Source organism: Pelophylax lessonae, assembly GCF_965119305.1.
Source record: "Pelophylax lessonae genome assembly, chromosome: 7".
Taxonomy (NCBI): domain Eukaryota; kingdom Metazoa; phylum Chordata; class Amphibia; order Anura; family Ranidae; genus Pelophylax; species Pelophylax lessonae.
This window is the reverse complement of record NC_138774.1, coordinates 27,730,181-27,740,651: the sequence shown is the minus strand read 5'-3', so window position 1 is coordinate 27,740,651 and position 10,471 is coordinate 27,730,181. Positions and strand designations below refer to the sequence as shown.

Below are 10,471 nucleotides of genomic sequence, written 5' to 3'. Positions count from 1 at the left end.
GCACATAAAATCGAATCTAACGACAATTATTTCTTCACCATATGTTTTCCCAGACAAATGTTGTATTGTTTGATTCCAGACAAGTTAAAATATTTATTTAAAAAAAAAAAAAAACAGGGGATGATTTACTAGGCTACGTTCACATCTTGGCGTTGCTATTTAGGCTACGTTCACATGTCAGCGTAGCGAGCGCGGGCAGAATCACCGCGATTCTGCCCGCGATCCGGAAATCATTGCAAATCACGGGACGCATGACGCCCCAAAGAAGCTCTTGTACCTTTTTTGGGCGTCATGCGTCCCACGATTTTTTTTGCGCGATGTTACCGCGATTCGGCAGGCGCAAATTGCGGCAACATCGCACAGCGTTTGGGGTGCTATTGCAAATCACGGGCAACGCACAGGCGTCCCGCGATTTGCAATGATTTCCAGATCGCGGGCAGAATCGCGGTGATTCTGCCCGCGATCGCTACGCTGACATGTGAATGAAGCCTTACAGGCGTTTTTATGGGCGTTTTTTCAGGCGTTTTACAGACGTTTTACAGACGTTTTTACAGGCATTTTTGTGCAGGCGTTTTTAGGTTGACAAGTAACCAATGGAAAAAAATAAAAACGCTTGTAATCTGCCCAAAAAGAAGCTCATGTACTTTTTTGAGCGTTGGGCGTTTTGCTTAAAACGTCAAAACGCTCATATGTGAACAGGGGACATTGAAATGAATAGGATTTGTCTTGTTGGGCGTTTTTTGAGCTGATCCTAGAGCAGAAAAACTCCCCAAAAACGCCCCAAAACGCCTACATGTGAACTGGAGGGTGAAAAATCTGGTGTAGCTGTGCTTGGTAGCCATTCAGCTTCTATAAGTTCACATGTAGGCGTTTTGGGGCGTTTTTGGGGAGTTTTTCTGCTCTAAAAGCAGCTCAAAAAACACCCAACAAGACAAATCCTATTCATTTCAATGGCCCCTGTTCACATCTGAGCGTTTTGACGTTTTAAGCAAAACACCCAACGTTCAAAAAAGTACATGAGCTTCTTTTTGGGCAGATTACAGGCGTTTTTATTTTTTTCCATTGGTTACTAGTCAACCTAAAAACGCCTGCACAAAAATGCCTGTAAAAACGCCTGTAAAACGCCTGAAAAAAAACGCCCATAAAAACGCCTGAAAAAACGAGATGTGAACGTACAGGGAAAAAAAAAAAATAGAGCCAGAGCTGTATGTAGAGGTGCACCAAATTTTGCACTCTCCAGTTTTAGTAAATCAACCCCACTGTACCTTGTCTTTTACATTTTTTATGTTAAAATTAACAGAAAACTGTTTTTTTTTCATAATATTTACACTTATTTCTAAATAAATAAGTAGTAAAGTATGTAATTTAAAGTCATAGTGTAAGAAAAAAGCTTCATAAATAAAATATAATAATAATAATAATAAAATAAAATTGTCTTTAAATTTTTTATGTCCTCAATATCAGCAGAAAATAATTTTTTTCATCATTTTCACCATTTTTTAATCATGTACAAAGGGGGGAAAAAAAACTGGGACTCAAGGGGGTTTACATAGGTTAAAGGTGCTGGGACCTGAGTTGTTTAACAACCTTTGATTAGATTTTTTTACAATAGGCTTTGCTATCTGAATGCAAAATAAGTGGGAGGAGACTTTATTGTTTAGTGTAAATCCACCCAGACAATGTAGAGGTGGTCTGTCCTATATAAAGACCCTCATCACCATCTGCCCCTCACCCTCCTACCTGGACTCACAGCTTACAATCAAAATGAAGGCCATTCTTCTCATCACTTTGTGCTGTGTCTATCAAGTTTTATCTTGGCCAGGTAAATCTACTTTTCTTACATTTATTTTGGTATGATTTTTTTTTTACAGTGTAGCGAGTTAAATAGTGAATTTGGGGGTTTATGGGTTCATAGGTATTTCCTATTTATTATATTCTTTATTCCTTTTTTTTTTTTTTTAATATTGTGTCTTTTTTTTTTATTTATATTTCATTTTATTTATTTCTCTCTCTCTCTCTCTCTATATATATATATATATATATATATATATATATATAGATATTTATTACAATGTATTATTATTATTATTACAATTGTTCCTCACTCACCTACACATGATTGTGTTTTTTTTTTTTAATATTGTGTCTTTTTTTTTTTATTTATATTTCATTTTATTTATTTCTCTCTCTCTCTCTCTATATATAGATATTTATTACAATGTATTATTATTATTATTACAATTGTTCCTCACTCACCTACACATGATTGTGTGTTTTTTTTTTTTTTAAACATTGACGTTATTACAAGTATCTACATGAGTCCCAGGGACCCCATAAAATCCCATAAACTTTATCCTTTTTTAGGTTACATTTTCTTAATTTATAGCAAACATATCAGTCATGGGAAATAACGGGTAGTTTTTTTTCGCAGCAGATCCTTTATTTAAAAGACACACAATTTTGCTATTTTTTGTTTAAAGTATAACTAAAGACAAAACTATTTTATTTATTTATTTATTTATTTATTTATTTATTTTTAGTTTTGGATAGAGTGGAGAGGGATTAGAGCCCTTGCCAGATTTTTTTGCTGTCGGTGTCTACATTAGGGAGAGTCAGGCCCCGTTCACATTGCAGCAACCCGACTTTGCCGGGCGACCTCACAAGTCGCGGCGCTCTACTCGCCCCGCGACCTCGGAGCGGCCGGCACGGACTTCATAACATTGAAGTCTATGCAGGTCGCTCCGGGTCGCCCCAAAGAAGCTCCGGACCCTTTTTCTAAGTCGGAGCGACTTGTGTCGCTCCTATTAGAACGGGTCCATAGCTTCTGTATGGCAGGCGACCTACGGCGACCTGTGAGGCGACCAGTTCGCCTCACAGGTCGCCCCAGTGTGAACGGGGGCTTACCCTCTCTATTTGTCTTATCACCGAGAGTGAAAGAAAATGCCAAATTTTGTGTTGTCGCCAGAACAGAAATAGAGGGGAAATATTCCAATGGGAACAACCAGGGATTTCTTCTCACTTCCAGTTCTGGCTTTTGGACATTCAGTGCCAGTTCACATTTGTGCGATCACAGAGATCGCATGTAATTCGGAGCGCACTGCTCCTAAAATCACATGCGATCTCTGTGCGGTGCAAATTCAGCCATACAGTTTGTATGGCTGAATTTGCACCTAACTCGCACAGGACCCTTTTTTTGGTCTGCAGCAGAATCGGATCGCATGGTGGCTCACACAAGTGCAGGGGTCTTCAAACTATGGCCCTCCAGTTGTTCAGGAACTACAATTCCCATCATGCCTAGTTATGTCTGTGAATGTCAGAGTTTTACAATGCCTCATGGGATGTGTAGTTCCACAACAGCTGGAGGGCCGTAGTTTGAGGATCTCTGCACTAGTGCAATCCAATTCTGTGCGAACTTGCAGATCGCACTGCGATATGCGATCTAATCTGGGGGTATCGTTAACTTTTAGCGTATCACATATAACAGTGTGAACTGCCAGGGGTGCGGATGCGATGCGGGAAGACGCTGTATATTCGCAGCGTTCCTGCATCGCACAAATGTGAACCGGGACTAAGTCACAGGAAATTACCCAAATAAACACATGAGAAAAAAAATCAACAATTTTACGGAGGGGGGGGGGGGGGGTTAACTTCCATTACAATATTTAAAATGGAAAAAAAAAATGCATTTAAATCTACTTTAACTATAGAAGTTATAGAAAGCAGATTTGTCTATTTTGTTTCACATATGGATATGTGGTTAGTTCATCTTAATTGTCATTAGAAAAAAAATAAATAAAAAAAATAAATAAAATTCCCTTATGTTTCTCAGCTTCCCCATCACATTACACACCACTCCTCATTTGTTCAAATAGTTGCTCCTGTCCCCCTCCATACATGTGGGCCTTGGTCCAAAAAATCTCCTTTAGTGGACCTTCCTCCATCTTCCCCTAATGGCAGGATGGGCCAGACCTTAGAAGTGCGCCCCCAGTGGGCACTCTGCCTCATTGAAATATTGCGCATGCAGCGTGTTCTCTCTGTCGGCCTCAGCAGCAGAGCTGAACCACTGAGAGAACGCTCTGCATTTGCAGGTTTGAACAAATGGGGGGGGGGGGGGGGGGGGGGTCAACTACTAAGGAGTTTTTCAGACGTTTTAATTGCTCCCTGTGTGCCTGCAGGAAAAATGTACTGCATATTTTTCCTTTAAATAGAGTCATCAAATTAGAAAGTATCTAGAATTGTTGCATAGTATCCCTTGTTACAGACAATTCTGTATTGTTAAAGGATTGTTTAAGAAGTCTTTTTAGCAAAAGATACAATGTAACAATTCTAGAGACCATTCCACATGGTTACATGTACTGGTTACATTTATTTAATCATTCCCTCTAGCATTGTCTAGAACTGTTACATTGTATCTCTGGTTACAAAGACCTATGTATTTCATTTGCGCCATCTAGTGGCCATAATGCTATATTTCACTAAAGCCTATAATTAACCACTTTACCACCGGAGGATTTTGCTGTCTTACGTCTGGGCCACTTTTTGCGATTCGGCACTGTGCGACAACTGACAATTGCGCGGTTGTGCGACGCTGTACCCAAACGAAATTTACATCCTTTTTTTCCCACAGAGATTTCTTTTGGTGGTATTTGATCACCTGTGCGATTTTTACTTTTTGCGCTATAAACAAAAAAAAGAGCGTAAATTTTGAAAAAATAACAATATTTTTCACATTTTTTTTATATAAACCCCCCCCCCCCAAAAAAAAATGTAAAAATCTAAATTTTTTTAAATTTTTGGCCAATTTGTTTTCTGCTACCTATGTTTAGTAAAAAAAATCGCAATAAGCGTATTTTGATTGGTTTGCGCAAAAGTTTGCATTTACTAACTAAGGGAAAAATTTCTGTCATTTTTGGTGATTTTTTTTTAACGAGGAATGGCGGCGATCTGCGATTTTTTTGGCGGGACTTCAACAGCGGACAGATTGGACCCTTGACTGACATTTTTGACACTTTTGGGGGTACCAGTGACAGTACTACAGTAATCAGTGCTATAAATATGCACTGTTACTGTAAAAATGACACTGGCAGGGAAGGGGTTAATTTTTATTGGTGATCAAGGGGTTAATGTATGCCTGGTGCTTACTGACGTGTGTGGGGGAGGTGACTGAGTGACACAAGGACAGATCCAGGGTTCAGCTATGCTGAACCCTGCAATCTGACCCTGCCTGTCACTTAGGAGATCCGCCCGCTTGTGTTTACACAAGCGGGCGGATCTCCACACTAGATCCCCGACGATCTGGGAAGAGCGGCGGCGATCGCCGCTGCTCCTCCCCTGGCCCGACTCCCGCTGTGACTGAATACAGCGGGATCGAGCCTCCGGCGGCGCGCGCGCGCCGCCGAGAAAGGGGAGTGTCTCACGACGTAGTACTACGTCGTCAGACGATAACGAGCCACTCTGCCACAGTAATATTACTGCAGGCAGACGTAAAGTGGTTAAATAGAGTCATCAAATTAGAAAGTCTCTAGAATTGTTACATAGTATCCCTTGTTACAGACAATTCTGTATTGTTAAAGGATTGTTTAAGAAGTCTTTTTAGCAAAAGATACAATGTAGTAACAATTCTAGAGACCATTCCACATGGTTACATTTATTTAATCATTCCCTCTAGCATTGTCTAGAACTGTTACATTGTATCTCTGGTTACAAAGACCTATGTATTTCCTTTGCGCCATCTAGTGGCCATAATGCTATATTTCACTAAAGCCTATAATTAAAGAATATTCGTTCAGAAGAGAACTTAGCCTAAAGAACACTTTACACAGAACAGATGTACATGGGGATTCACTGGAGAAACGGCTATGTGCATTTATTTATTAGAAGACCCCTAAGTGCTTAGAGCTTACACTTCATTAACAATTAATGATGGCATAGTACAGCATATGATGCAAAAATCTTTATTGTGCTTAAACAAGGTCCATGTAAATTGCAAGAAGGGGTTGGTTTACTAAAATTGGAGAGTGCAAAACCTGGTGCAGCTCAGCATAGTAACCAATCAGCTTCCAGCTTTTATTGTAATCAGCTTAATTGAACAAGCTGAAGTTAGCTGATTGGCTACCATGCACAGCTCCACCAAATGTTCCTCTCTCCAGTTTTAGTAAATCAACCCCGAAGTCTCTAATGCCTTTTACAGTGACTAGCTCTTACTTATAGAGCGGACTAAATTCACCCTGTGCACTAAAGTCAGCTCTGATTGATTACTTTGAGCTTACTGCACTTATCACATTTCTCCATGCACTCTTCATTGAGTAAGCCTGTATGTGTTTCTTCTAGCAACCACATTTTATTTCAGTGGAGGTTATAAAAAAATAACCTTTATTTATTTTTTATTTGCTCAACTGTGTATGCGTCACTCAACTAGCTCAATGTGAATCTGATGTCCAAAGTCTTCTGTTACCTTAATATTCTGTCCTTATCTTTCAGCATCTCGCATGGTGCGTTCCATCATATGCAATGGTGATGACTGCGACATAACAACTCCTGGTAAGTTACACAAAAGCATGCATGCCCAGAACTGTTGGCAGAGGAACTCCACCCTAGGTATCCTGTATAAAATGTAAAATCCCTATAAATAGTCCCAGCATGAAAATATAGGGAAAAAAATACTTAGAAGTCCATGGAATCCAGCCTTGTCTTCCTGCAGGTGAAGATCTCATTGGCCACTCTGCTCCTAGTGCTGCAACCATAAAGGGTCTCTGCCAGTGCTGGACCCCCCCCCACACACACACACACACACATACGCAGACATGCCCTGTGGCTGTGCCAGCTTTATGGCAGAGGACCTCGGCATGCCTACACATGAGTAGCTGGAAACCTCATCCTTGTCTAGGTGAAGAATAAGACCGCATTCACACTGAAGCGACACGACTTCTGCACGACTTCGGGGGCGACCTGTGAAGTCCCATGCACCGTGACTTCGGCGCGACTTGCACGGACTTCATATAATGAATGTCTATGCAAGTCGCTCCGAGGTTGCCCCGAAGTAGTACAGGACCCTTTTTCTAAGTCGGAGCGACTTGTGTCGCTCCTATTAGAACGGGTCCTGTACCAGTCAATGGACCGCGAGGGACCGCGACTTGTCAGGCTGACAAGACGCGGTAGTGTGAATGGAGCCTAAGGAAGCGAATATGTAACAAAAGAAAGAAAAATATTTACAGTTTTCATTTTTTCTGCAATTGTATAGGAGGGTTGGGGGAGGAGGCAGATGGGAGCAAGCTGTGCAAATGGATGAAGGTCCAATTTAAGTTGGCTCAAATTTCTCCCCTTCAACTCGCTAAAATGATTGTGAAGCTAGATACACACTATCATTTCTTTTTCCGTTCAAGATCCCAAGCTTGAGAGGTGCTTGCTGTACTAACCATCTGATGTTAGTACAGCGATCTCCCCACTGAGCTGTTGTGTTCTGATAGGAGGACTGCCCCCCTCCACCCCAACCTCGCCAGAACACACCGGTCAGTGTTTGCAACCATTGGCTGATCAGATGCAGATCGGCAGATATTTTTCGGCCATGCCCCTTCGACAGAAGCTGGACATTTGGCTGGCTTCTGTTGGACCGGCTGCCGTACACACGGTCCGCATGTAGGCTGGTATGTATGACCCGTGTATACAGGGCTTTATTCAGTACTGGAATAAGTTCCTCCTGCTGAGTTTCTGTGAAGAAGATGACTGCACCAAGAATATTCTTCCCAAATTAATAAATGCTTTTCTTTTCTACAATAAGGTTTCATTAATGAATTAATAGAAGAACATGGTTCTGGAAATGAAATTGGACAGACTGGGAAGGACCAAGGAGTGGACGGTTCTGGAGATAACACAGCACTTATTGGAAAGGACCAAGGAGAAGAGGGTTCTGGAGATAACACAGGATTATTTGGAAAGGACCAAGGAGTGGAGGGTTCTGGAGATAACACAGGACTGTTTGGAAAGGATCAAGGAGTGGAGGGTTCTGGAGATAATACAGGACTGTTTGGAAAGGACCAAGGAGTGGAGGGTTCTGGAGATAACACAGATCTGTTTGGAAAGGACCAAAGAGTGGAGGGTTCTGGAGATAACACAGATCTGTTTGGAAAGGACCAAAGAGAAGAGGGTTCTGGAGATAACACAGGACTGTTTGGAAAGGACCAGGTAGTGGAGGGTTCTGGAGATAACACAGGACTGTTTGGAAAGGACCAAGGAGTGGAGGGTTCTGGAGATAACTCAGGACTGTTTGGAAAGGACCAAGGAGTGGAGGGTTCTGGAGATAACACAGGACTGTTTGGAAAAGACCAAGGAGTGGAAGGTTCTGGAGATAACACAGGACTGTTTGGAAAGGACCAAGGAGTGGAGGGTTCTGGAGATAACACAGGACTGTTTGGAAAGGACCAAGGAGTGGAGGGTTCTGGAGATAACACAGATCTGTTTGGAAAGGACCAAGGAGTGGAGGGTTCTGGAGATAACACAGGACTGTTTGGAAAGGACCAAGGAGTGGAGGGTTCTGGAGATAACACAGGACTGTTTGGAAAGGACCAAGGAGTGGAGGGTTCTGGAGATAACACAGGACTGTTTGGAAAGGACCAAGGAGTGGAGGGTTCTGGAGATAACACCGGACTGTTTGGAAAGGACCAAGGAGTGGAGGGTTCTGGATAAGACTAAAGCCTTCCATAAATAGATCAAAATTCGGCCAGTTCAGCAGGGACCAGCCATATTTTGATCCATGTATGGCACTGTGGTTGTACAGGTCGATGTTTGTACAACCTCGCTGTCGGATTTTCCACTCTCTGATCAGCACTGCAGACTATGGTCTGCAATGCTGATCAGTGTATTCTGACAGCGGGGAAATCTCCCCGCTGTCAGAATACAATAGCTCAGCGGGGAGGATTCCTACATCCACATCGAATGTGTGGATAGGGGTATCAAGTATGTTTTTTTTCATTCAACTTGCTCGCTGAACCAAAAGAAAATTAATCATCTATGGCAGGGGTCTTCAAACTATGGCCCTCCAGTTGTTCATGAACTACAATTCCCATCATGGCTAGTCATGTCTGTGAATGTCAGAGTTTTACAATGCCTCATGGGATGTGTAGTTCCGCAACAGCTGGAGGGCCGTAGTTGGAGGATCCCTGATCTATGGGCTACTCAAAGAGAAGAGGGCCCTGGGGATAACATTTCTGCAAATGGACAGAGGATCAAAGGTTTCACACATAGACCTGGGAAATGAGAATAAAAGATCTTTGAGAATTCTATATCCTATATGTAGGGTGAAACATACTCCACTTCCATTTCAAATTTCCTGTGTAAAAAAAAATTGTTGCAAACTAAAATTGTACGTTTGTGTTTTTATCAGTGTTGTTTTATTTCCATGCTTGTTTTTTTCTAAATAATAAAAAAAAAAAAACGTTTTTTTCTATCAGCTGGTGTTGTTTGATTTACTTTTATTTTAGTCTAAAAGGTTATTTGCAAAAAAAAAAGCTCTGTTGAATCTATGAGTAGAACACTTCCCCCTTAACCACTTTAACCACTTAAGCCCCGGAGGATTTGGCTGATCAAAGACCAGGGCCTATTTTGTGATTCGGACCTGTGTGAATTTAACGGACAATTGCACGGTCGTGCGACGCTGTACCCAAATGAAATTGACGTCCTTTTTTTCCCATAAATAGAGCTTTCTTTTGGTGGTATTTGATCACCTGTGCGATTTTTACTTTTTGCGCTATAAACAAAAAAAGAGCGACAATTTTGAAAAAAAAAAAACAATATTTTTACATTCTGCTATATAACATTCTCAAAAAAATTTTTTTTTTTAACATTTTAGGCCAATTTGTTTTCTGCTACATATTTTTAGTAAAAAAAAAAAATCGCAATAAGCGTATTTAATTGGTTTGCGCAAAAGTTATCACATCTACTAACTCCGGGAAAGATTTATGTCATTGTTATTTGATGGGGGGCATGCTGGTCACTATATTGATGGGGGCACGCTGGTCACTGCATTGATGGGGGGCACGCTGGTCACTATATTGATAGGGGGGCACGCTGGTCACTGCATTGATGGGGGGCACGCTGGTCACTATATTGATGGGGGGGCACGCTGGTCACTGCATTGATGGGGGGCACGCTGGTCACTATATTGATAGGGGGCATGCTGGTCACTGCATTGATGGGGGGCATGCTGGTCACTATATTGAAGGGGGGCAAGCTGGTCACTGCATTGATGGGGGGCATGCTGGTCACTGCATTGATGGGGGGCACGCTGGTCACTGCATTGATGGGGGGCACGCTGGTCACTGCATTGATGGGGGGCATGCTGGTCACTATATTGATGGGGGGCATGCTGGTCACTACATTGCGGCGGACAGATTGGACCCCTAACTGACATTTTTTACACTTTTGGGGGGTACCAGTGACATTACTACAGTAATCAGTGCTAAAAATATGTACTGTT

The 10,471-nt window shown here is 41.8% G+C and overlaps 1 protein-coding gene across 1 annotated transcript; it reads left to right on the top strand.

The window, feature by feature from the left end:
• Nucleotides 1-6,488: 6,488 nt before the first annotated feature.
• On the top strand, nt 6,489-8,682 carry LOC309560229 (uncharacterized protein; the record flags this gene model as incomplete). Its single annotated transcript, XM_082263801.1, has 2 exons — nt 6,489-6,540; nt 7,778-8,682. 2 exons carry the CDS (start codon nt 6,489-6,491, stop codon nt 8,680-8,682), a joined length of 957 nt encoding a protein of 318 aa, XP_082119927.1.
• Between the last annotated feature and the right edge of the window lie 1,789 nt (nt 8,683-10,471).